Here is a 21,642-nt window from a genome sequence, read left to right on the forward strand (position 1 = left end):
TTTCACCACGGCGCTTGTAATACAATTTTGGACATTAGTCTGAAGAATCTGGTATGTTAAGCCCATTTGTAAATGGGCATTAATTTGGCACATTTGCCAATTTTGGTTGCATTTGGAATCATAACACTATGATTTTATAAAGATTGATGTAAATGTACTGTATACTTTGAAGTAAAAACATGTCAAGTACATAGCATCTCTATGTAGGGTTACAACTCATCCGGTATTCCTCTGGACATTCCAAAAACCACAGGTTCAGTCCAGAGGCTCGGCAATTCTGGATGGACAGTGTCCAAAAATCAAGGCCCTGCCCTGCTGTTCCACCTCTTGTCACCTCATGCCTACCTTCTCTGTCTCAGCCAACCTTCTGGGAGCAACAACCCACAATAGCTCCACAGGTCATGTGACAGCTCATGTTTCCCAGTCCTGGGGGTACTGCCGCAGCATAGTTTTTGCTGGCTGTACACACGTTGTAGCTGCAATGGAAGAAGAGGGCTGAGGTAAGTAGATTGTGTACCATACTGTAGGGAATAGGCTACTGTGGAGGGGGCATGTCAGGTAGAAGCAGGAGCGTGAAAGGGGTGTCAGACAGGCATGTCAGGGAAAAACTGATAGTTCAGACAGGCATGTAAAGGGGAACTTGGGGGTATGTCAGGAACACAGGTAAGTAAGCATGTGGGGAATTATTTGCTGTGGAGGGAGCATGTCAGGTAGAAGCAGGGTGGGGGAAAGGGGTGTCAGACAGGCATGTCAAGGAAAAGCTGGTGGTGCAGACAGGCATGTAAGGGGGAACCTGGGGGCATATCAGGGCACACAGGTAGGCATGTGGGGAATTATTTGCTGTGGAGAGGGAAAAGCTTGGGGGTGCAGATAGGCATGTGAAAGAGAAGCTGAAGTATGTGGGGCATACATTTGGGCATGTGGGGAATAACCTGCTGTGGAGGGAGTACAGTATATTAGGAAGAAACTGAGCTATGTGCCCCTATCATTATCAGCGCTGCTATCTGCAAGATAACAGCGCCAATCTGCCAGGCTATGTATGAACGGTCAGTGGCACTGACCATTCTGACAGCTGCAGCTATCGATATCGAGGAGGTGGAATTTTCACTCCCCCATTCCAGAAGGCAAGAGGTTCATACATCTCATTGGGGCTCCTTCCTGCTTCGGAAGAGTTATAGCAGCACGATCAGGCTGCTATAATACATCTTCCCCTATGTACTATGGAGGAGAATTAATAAAGCTTGGAGAGAAATTAATACCTATGTACTATGGAGGAGAATTAATAAAGCTTGGAGAGAGATTAATACAATTGTGAGAGTTGAAGCACCAGCCAATCTGCTCCTAACTGTAACTTTACAGGCTGTGTTTGAAAAATGACAGTTAGGAGCTGATTGGTTGGAGCTTTATCTCTCACAATTTTATCTCTCTCCAATCTTTATTAAATCTACCCCTAAGCCTTTGAGATAGATAAAGTGGATGGAGATAAAGTAATAACCAATCAGATCCTGTCACTATACAGCCCGTCTTTGAAAAATGACATGAGCTGATTGGTTGGCACTTTGGGCCTGATTCAGACCCGGATACTACTAAGCTGCGATTGTCGCTCGTCTGCACATGCTTATGCATCGCAATGTGCATGCGCAAGCCAGTCACTGCGATCGAGAATCGTGCAATCATTGTACACAGACTGAGCGCTACTTTGAGAGACAGATAATACCGTTTGTATGTGGTAACAGGGGAAGGTGCTTGTGAACGGGGCAGTGGTGGTGCGAGCGCAGGCGTGTCTGGGGATTCAAAATGGCGTTAAATGGGCGGCCATAATTAGCATGGAAGCATCATTGTACACGTCACATGGTTGTATTTCAGCCTGCAGTGATCGCAGTTCTTGCGGCGGGGTAGGGTCTACCGGTGGCTCTCAATGTCACCGATTAATCATACACTTCCTGGAGATGACATGTGCTAAGAAAGAAAAATGGGCGTCTTTACAACGGCGTGCGCTCACTCTGCCAGCGGTCTCTAAGACATAGAGGGCGTCCTTACACCAGACAGTGCATATCCAGCCCCTTTTGGATGCGAGCGATCGTGGCTTAGCGCCCGGGTCTGAATCGCCCCCTCTATCTCCATCCACTTTATCTCTCTCCATGGCTTAGTATATAGCCCCTTAATGAATATACCGGAGGGACAGCAGGTGGCGCTTATATTAAATGTTTGTGTGTTATCAGTCTGTATACAATTATGTACTCTGTTGTTATACGATTGTTCCAGAAGAAGGTGTGAAAATGCTGAAGTAATGCTGTTGTAGTTGTAACCTCCCTTTACCCTCTAAAGGGACACTAGGTTACTAACTCCCATGTTGTATAACATACCCACCCTTAACCTTCTCTAAGTGGTGTACCTCCACCCAAGCTAACTTAACTGGTATTAACTGGCTCGCCTGGGTAAGCCAAGTGTCTAGTTCGCTACCCTCTATCTCCTATCATGTAAGATACTGTGTGTATTGTATACTGTTGCCAACATACAATTGTACCGTTCAATGAAAGCCGAAGTCACCTGTTAGTGCGGCATATATCAGGTGCAGCTTTGCAACAGTGTATCCGAGGTGATACACTGTTGCAAAGCTGCACCTGATCTATGCTGCACTAACAGGTGACTTCGGCTTTCATAGAATGGCGCGCTGATCCTCAGTATCCGGCTTACACACTCCTCAGTCTTACACACTCCGGCTGCACATACAGAACTCTGGATCCGGAAGAGCACATAGGGGAGCCCCCATGATATACCTGCCTTCCACGAGTACATCCAGAGGCAATAAATTAATGTGGTCTGGATATTGGAGACACGCGATTTATATGTGGCTGTGTTATATGCCTGGCTGACTGGCTGATCTCTGCTTGTCCAGATACTGTGCAATATCCACCAGGCCGGTGGCTAATCTAATATCCGAGAATACCTTGGCTGAATTATTTGCAATTTTTGCTAATCTTTGCCCGGACACTGCACATGATATGTTATAACCAGTGGCATTCCGAAACAATATTGAAACCAGGTGGTGAGTGTGTATTCAGTACATCTGTAAACTGGAATTTAACTCAAAACAACAATGAAAGCAACTAAACACATGGGACTGCCTCTGTTATCTTAATTGTCTTGAGCTCCTACGATCAACTCTTTATATTTGGGAGAGGCTAGCCTATTCTTCATTTTTGTCGGATCATTTTTGTACAGCTGCACCTCCATAGAGGCTTCCATCTTTTGGATCAAACACTATAAACATCTAATCATGCGCTCATTTGTAAATGGATTCTGGTGATCTGCAACATTTAGATATGCAACACTGTTTCATTGTGATATTTTATTAGGTAGTTATTATATTTACATTTCTATATTCATTATTGTGAATATTTGATATTTTAGTGGGAGATTAAAACTATATTATATATATCTCTGACATAGTTATTGTATCATGTCTATCCAGTAGGATTATTAACGTTATACCCACCTATCTCAATACCTGTCTCAATTGTTCTATTACTGTATATATCTTTTATCTAATTTTGTTCGTATTTTTAGGGTTAGAATATATATAGAGGTAGAGCAAACTATTATCCATGTCTATTGTCTCTCAAATTTCAAACCTACACAGAGTTTGTTTAATTTTTTGCTGCAACCCTATATTACCCATTTATGAGAGGACTATAAATAGGTAATATTGCGCCAGAATATATTGTTGTTTTTTAGTTTGGGTGGAGGCACTAATAGGGGAAAGGTACACCCCTTAGAGAGCGGTTAAGGGAGGGTATGTTATACAACATGGGAGTTAGTAACCTAGTGTCCCTAGAGGGTAAAGGAAGGTTACATTTGGAGGCACTGCTGTGATGCGAATACACTCAGGTGCAAATATAGCACAGTAGCCAATATAATGCTACAGTAACACAGGGGTAGTAAAAAAAAGTGTAGTGAGTATGCCCACGCTACTGGGACCAACATAGGCACTGATTTCCAGCTTAGGGAGTGTTTGCTCTCCCCCTGCACCTACCATGGCTATCCACTGGCATCAAGGTATCTAATGAACAGGGACAAAGGTAGATTTACTGCTGGCAGGCAGAGAGATAGGCTGCAGGTTTCTGTAGTAAAGGCACATACACACTGGACGATGTGTGTATTCATCAATAATGGATGCGGGGGGCCGGGTGGGATCCCGGCATCAGTAAGTGCTAACACTTGCCGACGCCGGCAATGACGAATGACGGAAGGGAGGGGGCCATGCTGGCATCCCTAATGATATCCCCAGATTTGGCTGCAGGTACAGCCGATGACCCGTGGTGAGGGCACACACACTGGACGATATGAACGATATATCGTTCAACAATGTCGTTATCGTTCATTTCGTTCATGGATGTCGTCCAGTGTGTACGGGCCTTAAGACTAATCATCTAAAAATTTGTGTTAGGGGAGACACCCTTAAATAATGCTTGACAGTTTGAATATAACCGTGAGTGCCTGTTCCACTGCGCAGGCACCCAAACTTCCAGCTATTGCATTCCAACACCCGGAAACCATGAAGCCTCCGTGCAGATACCCGACCGCCATTAATTAGAACTGCCCCAGTGGCAGCAAAGTTTGAGTGCAGTGTCGGGGAACAATAGCCTGTTCGCAATAAACAGAACGCTTATGCTGACATCTTGCTACCCCACTGGCCTAGACCATAGCTGCTAGTGGACTCTAATAGCTCAGAGTAGGAGGACAGCCATGAGCGGAGAGATGCAGTACCAGTGAGAGGGGAGCAGTGTCCCTGTATTTCAGTGTTTCTCATCCCTGCAGTCTCTCTGTATCTCAGTGTACCCCATCTCTGCAGTCTCTCTGTATCTCAGTGTACCCCATCTCTGCAGTCTCTCTGTATCTTAGAGTGACCATCCCTGCAGTCTCTCTGTATCTCAGTGTACCCATCCCTGCAGTCTCTCTGTATCTCAGTGTACCCATCCCTGCAGTCTCTCTGTATCTCAGTGTACCCCATCCCTGCAGTCTCTCTGTATCTCAGTGTACCCATCCCTGCAGTCTCTCTGTATCTCAGTGTACCCATCCCTGCAGTCTCTCTGTATCTCAGTGTACCCATCCCTGCAGTCTCTCTGTATCTCAGTGTACCCCATCCCTACAGTTCTCTGTATCTCAGTGTACCCATCCCTGCAGTCTCTCTGTATCTCAGTGTACCCATCCCTGCAGTCTCTCTGTATCTCAGTGTACCCATACCTGCATTGTGTTGTATGTCAGTCACTAGGATGCTCTTTGTATTGTATATTGGTCACTAGGATGCTCTATGTATTTGTATTTAATCGCAATACATGCACCTGGAGACATTGTGTTGCACTAATGGCTCAGAGTAGGAGGACAACCATGAGCGGAGAGATGCAGTACCAGTGAGAGGGGAGCAGTGTCCCGGTATTTCAGTGTTTCTCACCCCTGAAGTCTCTCTGTATCTCAGTGTACCCCATCTCTGCAGTCTCTCTGTATCTCAGTGTACCCCATCTCTGCAGTCTCTCCTTAGCTTAGTGTACCCATTCCTGCAGTCTCTCTGTATCTCAGTGTACCCATCCCTGGCCTCTATCTGTATCTCAGTGTACCCCATCTCTGCAGTCTCTCTGTATCTTAGTGTACCCATCCCTGCAGTCTCTCTGTATCTCAGTGTACCCATCCCCGCAGTCTCTCTGTATCTCAGTGTACCCCATCCCTGCAGTCTCTCTGTATCTCAGTATACCCCATCTCTACAGTCTCTCTGTATCTTAGTGTACCCATTCCTGCAGTCTCTCTGTATCTCAGTGTACCCATCCCTGCAGTCTCTCTGTATCTCAGTGTACCCATCCCTGCAGTCTCTCTGTATCTCAGTGTACCCCATCCCTACAGTTCTCTGTATCTCAGTGTATCCCATCCCTGCAGTCTCTCTGTATCTCAGTGTACCCATACGTGCATTGTGTTGTATGTCAGTCACTCTAGGATGCTCTCTGTATTGTATATTGGTCACTAGGATGCTCTATGTATTTCTATTTAATCGCAATACATGCACCTGGAGACATTGTGTTGCACTTCAAATGGTGCAAATACATGATTGTTTTTGCATGCAGGATATGCTGATTGCTTTTGCATGTAGCCCACAAATGCTGGTCAGCTTTATTTTTACACTACAATTTAGATTTGAGTTTGGACATACCCATTTCAAATCTTAATCTCTCTGCACATTTTACATAGTATAGTATTTGGATGTGGCATTTAGCATACAGGACAGATTTAGTTACTGTAAGTATTAACTCTCCAGACACATTATGTCCAATAGTGGGTTTACGTAAATAACTAAAATTGACAGACTCCTTGAGTCAATATGTTTTTACCTTCATCCAACTTTCACGTGGTGACATATATATAAGGCTTGGTGGCTTCAGAAAAAAAAAATCTGCTGGAAAACTGACCCATGTTTCTTCAAAACATTCATAAAAATTTTGCACCATTTCCATAATGTTGATATAAAACCCTGGAGACAGGTGTATGCACTTTTTATATGGTAAGAACAAGTTACAATTGCGCAACCATGTTTCAAAGATCTACAAACAGAAGTTATCACTGCCTGACTTTCCCATGCCTGATTTAAGCTAGGTACACACTGAAATAATATCGGCACGATATGTAGTTTTTGGACGAATCGGAACGACAAGTCGGCCACATCGCTCAGTGTGTACGTTCAATATGCGAACGCCCCCCCCCCTTCCCCTCGTGGTCACATACAATATCGTCCGGTCGCCCATGCTGCACATCCAACCGGACAATATCGCGTGCAGCCAATTTACAGGTAATGAAGGATCGTTCCGTCATTCATTACATAATTCTAATGTGTACCCATCGGGTCCATATATCATACTGGTACACAACTGCTTTTTTTTTTTACTGATTTCTTTTTTAACTTTAGATATTTAGGGCCATATTCAATTAGGGAGCAAAAAGTCAGTGCAGGACTTTCAACTTCACATCGGAGCTTTCCTGGGGATAAAGTATTGGGCATGTGTCCGCTTTATCCCCGTATTCAATTAGGAGCCAGCGAAAACAGGAGCTTGCGGAAACGTAAGTATCGGGAAAAATAGGTGAATTTTCGGGAATTCATCCCGGGACCCCCCTAATGATGTCCTGACATGGGGGATCACTGTTGGTACCCCTGTTTTCCCTGCTGAAGGTAATTAGGGTTTTTAAATAGCCGCGGCAGGTGTTTTTTTGCGGCTATGAAGAAGTGATGAAGCATAGCACTTAGATTTTTTTTTTTAATTAGTTATTCCTATCAAATTTGGGGTACATGAAAATGGTGGTAAGCATATTTTTAAGTCTCTAAAGTTAATTTAAAAAATTCTGCAAAAATGCACCTGCCGCTACTCTGCGCAATAAAGAAAACACCTGCCGCATACTTGGGGACCACACCAGAATTAGTTTCGTTAGTTTGGCATCTTGTTCCCCGATTTTTCTTTTTCACCCCCAAATTTAAAGTTACTTTTTTGGGGTGTCCCGATTTTTTTTTTAACTTTTTTTGACACAGTTTTTTTTTAAATGATACTACCAGGGGTGCAGGTTAATTTTTTTTAAGCCTGCACCCCTAAATCCCAATTCTGCACTTATTTTTTGCCATGTAAAACATGGTGAAAACTTTTCCCCGGCGAAAAGTCTTTGAAATTGAATACGGGGATGATTCAAACATGCGAAAATGACTTTTCGCTGCCAGATTCAATATAGCCCATAGACAACAGTGAAAATTGTTTGTACATAGTATATCTCAAAACATAAACAGATGACTATAAATCATACTTGCCGACAATCAGCTCCAGCCTTCCGTGAGGGAGCTGATTGTCGGCTAATAGCAGGGGGCGGGGCCGGCCATTGGGGGCGGAGCGGCCATTTGGTGGCACACTGGGGGCGGGGGCAGGGGCGGGGATGCACGATCGCGTCATCATGACTCCGCCCCCTCTTCACAATGCTGTTATTTTCAGCATTGTGAAGCAGGGGGCGGGGCCACGATGACGCGATTCTGCGCGAATCGCGTCACCGGGGCCCCCGCTGCGGGGGTTTCCATTTTTTTCAGGGGGGAGGTCGGGAGGGTCGCAAGCTTCCGGGAGGCTTGGCTGCCATTCCTGGAGGCCGGGAGTGGCACCCGAAAATCGGGAGGCTCCCGGCCAAATCGGGAGGGTAGGCAAGCCTGCTATAAATCAAAGCACATCAAAATGGGAATAACAAAACAAAATGACAATTTTGTGAAAACAAAATAGGTATCAATAACATGAAGAATAAATATTAAAATTCATCAAATCCACTGAGGTTTTGAACTGTTAACAATATTAAAAATAGGCAAAGGGAGATAAGGATGTAGCGATCAGGAGTGTAACAGAGAGCATGACTATATGGGCAGCACCGTTGCTGCCCCACAGCCCGTGCATCTGGCTCGCAGGGTGCCTGTAACGGAACCCTGCAGCCAGGATCATTGCAGCAGTGTCATTTGGACGCTCTAGACATGCCTGTAGCACTGCAGCCTGTATAGCCTTCCGGGAGCATTCTCAAGACGTACCGGCCTGTGCCATACTTCTAGGTGCTAGTTGCCCCGCCTTCTAGGAGTGACGTCATCCAGTCTGGGAACATGGCTTCACAGAGCATTGTGCCAGCTAGTTTTGGCACTGGTAGCAATAGAATGAAGGGGTGAATTTCAAAACTAGAGAGCTTGTCACACTAGCATTCATCGGTGAGAAAGAAGGAAAGGTTTTTTTGTAGTTGCATTTTTTTATTGCACACATGCACATTTTTCACAATCTACATCTTTTTTTTCTGTCCTAAACATGACATGAGGCTGTGTACAGCTATAAGGCCTAGATCATGGGGTAAATTTACTAAGATTCGATTTGGTCCCGAATTGTCCCGTGTTTTAACTCGGATAGGATCGATCAAAAACGGCCGTTTTTTTCACTTAAAAAATCGGGAATTTATTAAGCTCCCAGTTTTGATAGGATCATTTTCATTGATGGTGTATTTGGTCGATCCTGTCCATTTTGAAGTCCAGATTTTACCGACCGAATTTCTCTCCCGAGCAAGCAGGTTGCACATATCAGTGAAATATGTGCAGACTGCTTGTTTATTTTTTTAGATTTTAAGGGTTAATTTCTTTTTAAAAAATGAAGTGATGTCCCCCCCCCAAAGCCTAACCAGCCCTCGGACTTGTCAGCCTGTCCTGGTACCTAAAATTACGGGGAACAAAGTGAGTAGGGTTCTACCGTAATTTAGGTACCAGCACCGAGCTGCAGGGCCAGTCCTGGTATTAAATATAGGGAGAAAAAATTGCATAGGGGTCCCCCTATATTTAAAACCAGCACCGGACCCATAACGACCAGGGTGTAATGCCACAGCCAGGAGACCCTATTACCGGGTCTCCAGGGCCAAAGCATTATCACCCCAAGCCACTCAGGGGAGGTGGGGATCCCATAAAAAAGGGGTCCCTCCTCTCCTGAACCCCAGGCTTGGTCTGAAGTCCGGGGCTCTTCCCCGCACCCCTGGAGCGTTGGGTAGGGGGGTAATGGGGGGGGCAAATAAAGTGTGACTATTGTATTTTACCATGAAACTACAGGTGCCAGCAAAGCTTCTACTTTCTACGATGTGTGAGTGATGTGGTTTTTTAACTATTTATTTTAGAGTGGAGATACAAGTGCCACACGTCAGCTGGCACTTGTAGTTCCACAATTGCCAAATGGCAGGCATGCTGGCACCTATAGTTCCATGGTAAAATACAATAGTCACACTTAATTTGGCCCCCACCATTACCCCCTTACCCACTGCTTCAGACAAAGCCTGGGGTTCAGGAGAGGGGGACCCCTTTTTTATGGGGTCCCTACCTCCCTTGAGATCCCCAGCTTGGCCTGAGCGGCTTGGGTGATAATGCTTTGTCCCTGGAGACCCAGTAACAGGGTCTCCTGGCTGTGGCATTACACTCCGGTCATTTTTGGTCTGGTGCTGGTTTTAAATATAGGGGGACCCCTATGCATTTTTTTCCCCCTATATTTAAAACCAGGACTGCTCCTGCAGCCTGGTGCTGGTACCTAAATTATGGTGGAACCCTACTCATTTTGTTACCCGTAATTTTAGGTACCAGGACTGGCTGGTAAGTCCGGGGCAGGTTAGCCATTCATAAACATACACAAGTCACACACAAATCCTCACTCTTCCGGAGGATCCCTCTCCCAGTAATTTTTGCAGAATATAGCCTAAAGGCTACAGTGGCTAACACCATTCAGATGGCGTTAGCTGCAGGGGCCATTCTCCGGATTGTTACGCATTCTGGATCCTAATAAAACTGACAGCTTTGCAGCCCCCATGTGAGCTGCAGCTGCTGTTGGAAATTGATGGATCATGGCAGATAAGGAGATATCTGGTACCTCTTTCATTCATTTGGGGATCCTGAATATTTGCAGGTATCCCCCAAAAACAGTTTTTTGATCAAGATGCCCCTAAATCTCTAACCTCTGACCAAAACGTTCAAAGTTTAGTATAGCTCCATTAAATGTATCTAAACATAACCAGTTGGACACGGTTTCTCCTGCAGGGTACAGATGTTATTGCTTTTTAAATGTCTCTCCATAAAACCAGACTGTGAAGTACAGTATGACTAACCATATTGTTCCCTCTTTATGTTCTATAAATGAATGGATTAGGAAGGACAAAGGGGCTGATGCGTCTTATGCTTGTGATTACACTCCGAATCACAAGCACAAATGCTTTCACTATAAATGTTGCTATTTCCTGCATATGCCAAAATGTGAGAGTCAGCACCAGGCATACATTAAAATTAAATACACTTACACCCATGTTTTTAAGCATTTGTATAGCTATAAGGCATCAGTTTTCAACCATTTGTTTTGCTATTAGGCATTGGTAAGATTCAGTAATGTCTGAAATACAGCAGAAATAACTTTCCATCCATGTATAAATAGAAAAAATGCTAACACACTCATATAAAACCTTAATATATACATGAGCAGTGGGGAAAGCACCCATAAGTCAGCACTGTATTTGCTACAAGCCAATCACAAGCAATTCACCAATGCTGGCGTATGTCATCATTCTCATCTGTCACTTGCACCTGTCCTTGACCACATACAAAAATTACAGCTTTCTCATATATGTGTTGGTTCCCACACCTGCATATGTTTGACATCTGCACAAACACACCCTTACTGTACTCTGCCTACATTAGACCAAGTCCACCCTCCCATGTCTCGCCTCTCCACCAGGACTATGCAGACTTGAATGCCTGAACCATGTCTATGCCGGTTTTGTTTAGGTATATACATAGTATGCAGAGGGATTTCACACAAGGTACAGCACAGTTGTAACTCTGTATCAGCCCCAAAGAGAGCATCTGTCCTGGGTTCATAGATTCAGTAGAGCCTTTCCTGTACATTGGTTCAAGTGTAAGTTTTAGGGGTAGATTATAGGGGCAAATGCAGCAATTCTAGAGGGGGGTTCCATATGCTTAATTTTAGAATGTGGCCAACCCACGGAGGAGGCATAATTGGTGCTCTGTTCTACATGCACACAGTAGACTTGGTAGGTAGCTGCTGTCACAGCTCAGTTCCAATCCTTATACTGCATGTTGTGGCTACAGCTCTAGTAAAATCGAATAATACCATATAGCTATTGTGATCATGATTTGAGACTCTGAAGGGGGTTTCCTTGCAACTGGAAGTCCCCCCCCTCACACACGTTTGTCTATGGATTTACTAATGGGGGTATCCACTTAGCGATATGCAAACGAGAGCACGATTGCGAATTGCAATCGTGCTGTCGTTTGTATAGCTAGCGATGCGCCTAGACTGAACGTTCACTCGTTCAGTCCCGGCACATCCCTCATCCCCGCAAATGCAGAACCTGACGAGATCGTCAGGTTGACCTGCATGTACGGGCGATGTCGGATGTCGGGCACGCGCATCGCGGGTTGCTTCCGCACAAAACATGCCCGATGCATGCATGATGCATGCACGATTTGCATGCGATTGCCTGATAACGACATCGTTATCGTGCAATCGCTTGTTTAAATCACTAAGTGGATACCCCCCATTAGGAGCAAATTGTCAAAGCTGCCGATCATGAGCTTTGACCGATAGTTTTGAAATAGCAAAAAGAATGATTGCTAAACAAGCCAGATTTAGTATTTATTCCTATGGCCAGTCTAAAACTATCTGTCAAAGCCATGATCAGAGGCTTTGACAACCCACTCATTAGTAAATCTACCTCTTGGACAGGATACAAAATTAAATTGTACTATTCTTATTTTCAGCGGAATTACAGAATATGTAGGTATTTCCATGAAAATGTTAGTGTCAGACAAAAACCCTTCTGCTTATTGGGGCTAATTCAGCAGAGGACGGAATTGTAAAGCTGCACGTAAGCAGCTTTGTAATTCTATCCTCGCTGCTATGCAAATGTAGCAGGAGGTGTATGACTCCCCCTGATGCATTTGCGATTTCAGCTCTGCGACCGAGGTTGCAGGCTGGGATAACCATCGCGCCCATCAGAGGCGATGATGGACGGCGCCGGCCAGCTGAGTAAGCCTCAGCTTATGCAGGGTGGCTGGCTCATGAGGCCAGAAAACTGCGTTTGTGGACGCAGCCCCTGGCCTTAACACTCCCGGAAAAAGGGGCCAACAGGCCCCTGTTTCTGGGAACTCCAGCCGTCCCCGCACCGCCCCTTAAATGCCTCTGCCTGTCAATCGGGCACTGAGCGCAATCTTGCAGGACCCGTTCTTCTCATTTGCAGAATAGGCCTAGTGCAGGTTCCCAATAATCGTGAATCTGGGTTCAGCATTGCACTTACATGCAATGCTGAATCAGTCCCATAGTTCTGAGTTTGTCTTTGGACCTTCTTTCTAATATGTCATTTAAAATGGTATAAATATGGATAAGAAAGTATACAGTAAGCAATCAAGGTGGTGCTGAACATTTATTTAGGTGCACAGATTTGCAGGGCAAGGGGGCAGCTTTGGCAGTGGAGGTGACATTTGCTCGAGCCAATAGGAGTTGGTGGGGAACAAGCTGCTTCTTGCTAGTTACAGAAGATATTTATTGTGCACCTAGTTTTGTAGTGCAGCAAAACAGATTTGGGGCAGGTATCAATTCTCATCACATACTTCTAATGGCATGCATTTTTACCATTGTAAAAAAAAAGAAGTCAAAGTGGCCCCTCACTCTCATTAGTTTACACCATAAATGAGGTTAACTGATCAATATTTTAGAAGGAACCTGAAAAGATTGCTTAGAGTTGTAGTTCTATAGTGGTGGTAGGTCGGACATTCATCTGACATTTACACTTTTGCATAGCCTCTTCCCCAGGCTTGTCTGCAGTGTCCATCCACTGTGTTTAATGTATGAGGGCCAATGTCTTCTTTCACATATGTAATCTGTATATTTTATTTATTTTACTATATTAAACCGTCTTTGCTGAGAGGCCACATGACTCTTCTAAAGAGCTTTTGTTTACATCCATTTAGAGGTACACATCTCTTATGGAAGGGGTTTATCTCTGCTGCGCGGAAAATGGCAGTTGCCCGGCATCGTGAGGTTCAGCTGAACATCTCAATTCTGAACCTGACTTTTGGTCTCTGGTTGCTCTAAACCCCACTTTGACAGTTGTAAGGATAGACTATTGCAGACCACACCAGGATCAAAGTGTAAAATGCCTGTGGTGCAAAGCTCCATTCAGTCATTCTTTAGTTACGCGTTCCTTTAATCTAGCTTTAGACGAAAGAAACAAAGAAACACTACCGCCCTTTAAACCCCTTTTCTGTCTGTTGATCACGTTTCCAGGAATAATTTATAAGACGGCTGTCTGAAATAAGAGGAAGATGCAGATGCTGCTGACGTCTTGTGTGTGTGAATTGCTGACAACCAACGTTCCAGTGACTGTTAATATTATGCTGTTATGGCTTGTGTTGTGCACAGAAGAAGAATAAAATGACTATTTTATTTTAATGACTTTTATCATAGGTTCCAATGCTGAAAACATTCTGCAGTAAATTAATGATAATGATGTGTTACAGACAGATACATTATTATTATATAAACATTTCACCTTTTTGGTTTAGGTTAATTTACAACTGTCTAGCCTTTTGCTTTATGCAGCATTTTACTTTGAAGATAAAACAGTTCAATATAAAGGGACACTTTTATATACCTGTATAATTTGTGATCTATGTAATAAAACTAAGCAATGATAAAAATAAATTATGCTGGTATGTACGTGAGACCTAACGTCTATGGTGTGCACCTGCCAATGTAACTGCCCTGAGTAAAAAAAACATCAAAATAAAGCTTTGCCTAATGTATGCTTCAACGGACCCCCTGAAGTCACAGTCTTACCAAATACTCCCACTTGCAGCGGTGCCACTGCTGGGTTCGGATCAATAATAGAGTGGATTCTTAAGTGGAAAACAGAAGTGGCTGCAAGGAAAGGTCACCGCTGATCAGATGGCGCTAGGGGGTCACCTGACAGATGAACCTTGTACTCCAATTATGTCAGCTGCTGTACACAGAGTCTTACCCCCAATAATGTAATCCGCCATCTGGGTTACAACAGTTGGGTGCAACCGTGCAACATTTGCCATCGTACCAGTTTTATGAATTTGTATCTGCTCCTTGAGTGAAGAAAGAAACATGCAGCAGGCCAAGCATCCATTTATTATTCTGGAGTGATGGGTTGAACACCCAGATTTTGCTTTACTATTATAATAAATTTATATTTCACCTCATATTTTGGTCCTTATTAACTATTGTACAAATGTATTATTACCACTAATTAGAGCCCCTAATCAGGGTTTGCAAACTAGGGATAAAACCTAAATACTTCATTTAGTACAATGGTATTTTCCAGTACCAAAGCATTAATATACATAATCTCTATTAGCACTATTTTGGGACCTTCTGGGAGTTTCCATATTGCTCCAGGCTGCAGGACATCTTACCTTACATTTAATGCATGGTTCTCCATTTACCATTAGACACACTCGTATATCGTCCCTCTGCATTTTCTGCTGTGGTCAGGTGATCTCTATTCGATAAGTCGTGTACATTTAAGAGAAACAGATACATTTATTAACTTTTGTAACCAAGGTGCATGGTCCTTAAAAAATTGTATTTCTCAGATTAAATATCTGCAGCCAAACAATGATTTCAAAGTAGTAATATAACCATTTAGCAAGTAAGAGTGGTATATTTTATATTCTGCTTTTTTTGCCTTTTCTGAAAGAAGAAGAATAAGAAGGCTTATTGGTGTGTGGATAGTGCAATATGAGATTAGCTGACATTGACTGGAATCATAACAATAAATAAGGCACTTGAAGGCCCAGCAGAGAAACTAAGGTTCCACAAAGTCTGGTAACAGTGAAAGCCTTATAAAGGCTGCCTAGAGAAGAGGCCTCTTAAGGCGCAATTCCACTAGGCGATATTTCAAAGACTTTTCGCCTAGGCAGAAAGTCAATGCAATAGACCCGGTGGAAAAGTTTTGCCTATGAATAGCAGGCGTAAAAAAGTGCAGAATTGGGGTTTTGGGGTGCAATGTTGCGGGAACTCCCGTGCAGCCTTAAGACAGTCCCCCAAACGTAAACTGCATCAATTTTTTAAAAAAATAAACACTTAAGAACACCCCAAAAAAGTACTAGCTAAATAGACTCCAGGGGGGTCCCCAAGTGTGCCCCAGGTGTTTTTTTGATTGCACGTGCTTGCGGAAGGTGGATTTTTCATGATTTTTTAAACTTCACTTTAGCAACTTTTAAATATGCTACGCCCCATTTTCAGGTACCCCAAATTTGCTGGGACTAGTTATTTTCTCAAAAAAAACCTGCTAAATGCTATTCTTCACCACTTAAGCAAAGACACTAATTAGAATCTATTGAGAACATTTAAGTACCCCAAATGCCTTCAGCAGGCCTATTCGGGGGTATCCATAGTGATCCCCCATGTCAGTGCATCTTTTGGGGGGTGTCAGGCTGATTTCCCCAAATCTGACAGGACTTTCACCTGTTTCAGTTTTGCCAGGTGCCGTTTTCGCGTCCTTGAATAGGGCAAAAAGCGGGCACTCATGGAAAGTGTTTTCTACAAAAACATGCGATGTAGGCGGAAAGTCCAGCAGGTGAAAAGTCTGGGACTTTTCATCACAAATTGAATACGGGTCTATATCGGGAATTTACCATTATTCATTTTGCTCAATTAGGCCGTTTTTCACTCAAATCGGGGACTCAATAGAATTTTTAAATACACCACCCTCAGAGCTGCGAGTTGCATTCCAACATACACAAATCAGTGTGATTTGTGTATATTTATGAATGGCTAGTGTGTTGTAAGGGTTAAATTTAAAGAAAAAATTTACATGAGGTCCCCCCTAAAACAGAATCAGCCCCGGACTTTTCATAGTTAGTCCTGGTTGTCTAGGTACAGGGAAAATGATGCGTAGGGTTCCACTGTACTTAGTACAACCAGCACTGGGCTCTGGGAACCAGTCCTGGTTCTGGAATTACAGGGGAAAAAATGCATAGGGTCTTCCCTGTAATTCCCAGAACAAGCACCGAACCCTTTCTAGTGGGGGGGCTGATCCACAGCCAGGGGAGCCCTTTCATTGGATCCCCCAGCCGCAGCATCAGTCCTGACCGCTAGTAAGCCCAGGTCAGGGATCTCTGGGGAGTTGGGGACCCCCCTAATAAAGGGGTCACCCTCTCCAGGGCACCCCTGGCCTAGGATGATAGCCCAAGGCTATCCTCACCACCCCCGGGTGGTGGGTGGTGGGTTGAAAGTGTATGTGGTGTGTAAAAAATAGAAGTATCAACATGGTCTTTACAGTGGAACTGCAGGTCCCAGCAAGCCTCTCCCGCATGGGTGCCATGGAGAGGGGAACCCCTTTATTGGGGGATCCCCAACTCCCCAGGGATCCCTGGCCTGGGCTGACTAGTGGTCAGGACTGATGCTGCAACTTGGGGGCCTGGTGATAAGGCTCACTGGCTGTGGCATCAGCCCCTCTGCTAGAAAGGGTGCGGGAATTACAGGGGGACCCTACACATTTTTTCCCCTGTAATTCCAGAACCAGGACTGGTTCCCAGAGTCCAGTGCTAGTTGTACTAAGTACAGTGGAGCCCTACGCATTTTTTTCCCTGTACTTAGACAACCAGGACTGGCTATGAAAAGTCAGGGTCTGGTTCTATTTTAGGGGGGAACCCCATGTCATTGTTTTAAAAAAAATGAACCCTAAAAATACAAAAAAATTAAAAAGCAGTCTGCACATATTTCACTGATATGTGCAGGCTGCTTGTTCGGGAGAGAAATTCGGCCTGTGAAATCCGAACTTCAAAACAGACAGGATTGACCAAATACACCATCAATCAAAACGATCCTGTCAAAAACGGGAGCTTTGTAAATTCCCGATTTTTTAAGTGAAAAATACTGCAGATTTTTATCGATCCTATCCGAGTTGAAAAACGGGACAAATCGGGACCAAATCGAATCTTAGTAAATTTACCCCATAGGTACAAACCTCCACAACTTGAAATCACTTTTTTCATGGTCTAAACAAGCAAAATCAGTCAAGATGTTTGAGACTCTCATATGTATTCCAGGCACTGCACATTGTTATACAGATGTGTCTTTATACAGTTTTAGTTGCTCTAAATAGCCCCTCTTAGTTCACCAGGTCCTTCACCTTTTTCTCATTCAAAATGTGCATTTGATTTGCATAAATAAAACAACTGGAAGCGACAAAACTACATTGCTAGTTTCCACTTATCAATCTGATGTGCGACATTTGTACATCTGTGTGTGCGACTGAGTCTGAATCTGTGTAAAAAGGCTTAGATACAGCAGCTCTGTGTCTTTTACTCACACCAAGTTTAAATTCCACTTAATCTGCGACTTTGTACATGTATAAAACCAATACCTGTGCAGTTAATGTAGCAGCCCAGCATCTCTAGTACACGTTGAGTGGCTTTCACTACGTCTGCAGTGAGTGTAAGATGTAAAATGTAAAGAAAAGTCTGGTACTCCTCTTGGAACATCTCAGCCATGCCAAGCATCTTGCACCAAATGGTGTATAGACGCTAGGTGTATGAGGACATCACTGTATGTTTATTTCTTCTGATTTGCCAAAGGTGCAGAGTTTCAGTGCTTTTACCACTATTTTTGAATCTGCAATTTTTGTAGAGGCAAAACAACCTGGTTTTGCCTTGAAAAAAATCACTACTTTAAAAAATACAACAGCAAAATCATTGAACAATCTGCAATTTTGGCAAATGGGAAGCTATTACATGTGGCCCTTGTTCAAGTTGCTTGTTGATATTGTCCTTCTCTGGCATTTACTCTCATTTGCGTAATAGATTTTCTTTCTAAACACATGATTAATACAATAGTTTCAACTGTGCCATTTTTATTATAACTTTTTTAAAGACTACACTATTATTGTTCTGTATGAGAGTTATTATTTTGGAATTACACCTCTTCTAAAGGTCTCTCTATTATACTGTATATATAGATTACTTCATTCTTAAGGTTCAACAAATAAAGAACCCCAGGAATTGACATGGGAATATTGTTAAATGCCTGATTGCCATCTACTGTAAGAAATCTGCCGCTCCCTCTGTCCCCTCAATAATAGAGAAATATGGTACATGTAAGGATGGAGCAAATTCCCTGTAATACCTCTGGCTCTTCAGTTACTATTTCGGCAATTTGATCTCCCTGGGTAGATCATCATGATGCCCCTCCACCACTACTATATTTTTGGTTTATAACTACAGTATACATGTAATCGGATCGCCGGGATGCTGACTACATCCTCCTGTAATATCTGTCTGGAGATCGGATAGTTCATAATGAATAATTCAGCTTTCAAATATAAATTTTCCATCTTTCCTTCCAGTCCTACTTCATTGGAGAAGGAATTACCCTTCAATTTCAATTTAATATTAACATATTTTTTACATTGTTTTATATGATGTTACATAGTTTTGAAGTTTCAAATGTCCACACGTTTATTTTACTTATGCGACAATCATTACTAATTTTAATTTTTCAATTTTTCCTCTCATAACCATTCCTCTAAAATATATATATATATATATATATATATAAAAGCAAGCACAAAAAACCGCACAACACCAAATGATATATATATTGGGTGCCAGGCCAATGTAATCAATATACAGAACCGTCCACTTGCAGAGTAATCCACCAGGGGCTCAAACAGAGATGAGGCCAGCACTCACAGTCCTTTAAGATCCAATCGTGTAGATCATAGCAGCACTGGTACAAATAATAAGGGCATCATCAGCATATCATAGATATCTTAAGTATTGGCATAAACTGGGCTCCATCCCCCAGTGCCTAGTCCCGACAGCTGTTTCGGTCTCAACCGTCGTCAGGGACTAGGCACTGGGGGATGGAGCCCAGTTTATGCCAATACTTAAGATATGTATGATATTCTGATGATGCCCTTATTATTTGTACCAGTGCTGCTATGATCTACATGATTGGATTCAATTATTGGTGATCTTAAAGGACTGTGAGTGCTGGCCTTGTCTCTGTTTGAGCCCCTGGTGGATTACTCTGCAAGTGGACGGTTCTGTATATATATATATATATATATATATATTAGGGGTGAGCGGGTTCGGATTTCTGAAATCCGAACCCCCCCGAGCCCCCCCGATCCGAGTCCGATCCGAGTCAGGCTCGACTTTTCCCGCCTGACTCGGATTCTGAAATCGAGGCAAAACGTCATCTTCCCGCCTTCCGAGTCTCGCGGGTTTTGGATCCTATATAAGGTACCCACGTCGGCGCCATTTTCTCACTCGGCTGTGGACAGTGAAGAGGGAGGGTGGGAGTTAGGGCTGTGTAGTGTAGTGTAGTGTAGTGCTGCTGTTGTCCACTACTTCAAAGTCCATAGGGGCTGGCTGTGTTGTGCTGTGCTGCTGTTGTTAATAGGGGCTGTGTCCTGTGTCCACTACTTCAAAGTCCATAGGGGCTGGCTGGACTGTGTTGTGCAGTCAGTTCTCCATAGGGGCTGTGTCCACTCCAAAGTCCTGTGCAGTGTCCCAGTCCTAAAGAGGTGCTGTAGTGTTGTCCAGGGGGTGCCCTGTCCATCAGGGGTGCTCCCCCCAAGTGCTAAAAATATAATATATTTTCTGTGTTTGTGAATTGTGTGCGCAGTAGCCGCACGTGCATCAACAAAGTAGTGCCAAGCGTGCGCCTGTGTCATAAGTAAAGGGCCGGCTGGCTTGACCGTTAAAGGGTGCTGTAACCCCCGAAAGTACACTCCAGTCCAAACCAAAAAAAAATTATTTTCTGTGTTTGTGAATTGTGTGCGCAGTAGCCGCACGTGCATCAACAAAGTAGTGCCAAGCGTGCGCCTGTGTCATAAGTAAAGGGCCGGCTGGCTTGACCGTTAAGGGTGCTGTAACCCCCGAAAGTACACTCCAGTCCAAACCAAAAAAAAATTATTTTCTGTGTTTGTGAATTGTGTGCGCAGTAGCCGCACGTGCATCAACAAAGTAGTGCCAAGTGTGCGCCTGTGTCATAAGTAAAGGGCCGGCTGGCTTGACCGTTAAAGGGTGCTGTAACCCCCGAAAGTACACTCTAGTCCAAACCAAAAAAAAAATTATTTTCTGTGTTTGTGAATTGTGTGCGCAGTAGCCGCACGTGCATCAACAAAGTAGTGCCAAGCGTGCGCCTGTGTCATAAGTAAAGGGCCGGCTGGCTTGACCGTTAAAGGGTTCTGTAACCCCCAAAGTACACTCCAAACCAAAAAAATATATATTTTCTGTGTTTGTGACTTGTGTGCACTGTGGCTGCACGTGCATCAACAAAGGAGCAGCGCCAAGCGTGCGCCTGTGTCCCATAAGTAAAGAGCCGGCTGGCTCATTTCTTAAAGGGTGGTGTAACCCACAAAGTGCACTACTCTCCAGCAAAAATAAAAAAATATTTTCTGTGTTTGTGTGCGCTTTAGCCGCACGTATATATATCAATATAACATAAATGGAGGACCAAACTTTCTCTGATAAAAATAAAATAGGGAAAGATCAAGAACCACTTCCTACTAGTGCTGTTGCTGCTGCTGGGAGTTGTTCATCATCCCAGAGAGGAAGTAGGAACATCACTACTTTTACTAAACAATTGACCCTCCAACAGTCCCTAGCGATGAGGATGAAGTACGACAGCAGTCATCCTGAAGCAAAACGTATAACTGAGGCCTTGACTGCTATGTTGGTGTTAGACGTGCGTCCGGTATCCGACATTAGTGCAGTGGGATTTAGACAATTGATGGAGGTAGTGTGTCCTCGGTTCCAAATCCCGTCTAGATTCCACCTGCATCCTCAAAGCAGCAGCGACAAGCGTGCGTCTGTCTGTTAAAGGCTGGTGACACCCTCAAAGTGTGCTACACAAACAATTAAAATATTGTTCTTTTTTTTTCTGTCTTTGTGAAATGTGTGGGCTGTAGCCGCACCTGCATCCTTAAAGCAGCAGCGACAAGCGTGCGTCTGTCTGTTAAAGGGTGGTGACACCCTCAAAGTGTGCTACACAAACAATTAAAATATTGTTCTTTTTTTTTCGG

General features: G+C 43.8%; 1 protein-coding gene across 1 annotated transcript in view; it reads right to left on the reverse strand.

Annotated features, from left to right (window-relative positions):
- LOC148534596 (uncharacterized) overlaps positions 1-21,642 on the reverse strand; it is a 210,830-nt gene that overhangs the window by 51,309 nt on the left and 137,879 nt on the right. Inside the window, exon 2 of the mRNA XM_088466934.1 lies at positions 15,020-15,105. Within this exon, the coding sequence (XP_088323060.1) occupies positions 15,020-15,082 (63 nt within the window). The 5' untranslated portion in view covers positions 15,083-15,105. The remainder of the gene's footprint in view (positions 1-15,019; positions 15,106-21,642) is intronic.

This window comes from Taudactylus pleione, unplaced genomic scaffold (genome assembly GCF_031769625.1).
Source record: "Taudactylus pleione unplaced genomic scaffold, aTauple2 ptg000066l, whole genome shotgun sequence".
Classification (NCBI taxonomy): Eukaryota; Metazoa; Chordata; class Amphibia; order Anura; family Myobatrachidae; genus Taudactylus; species Taudactylus pleione.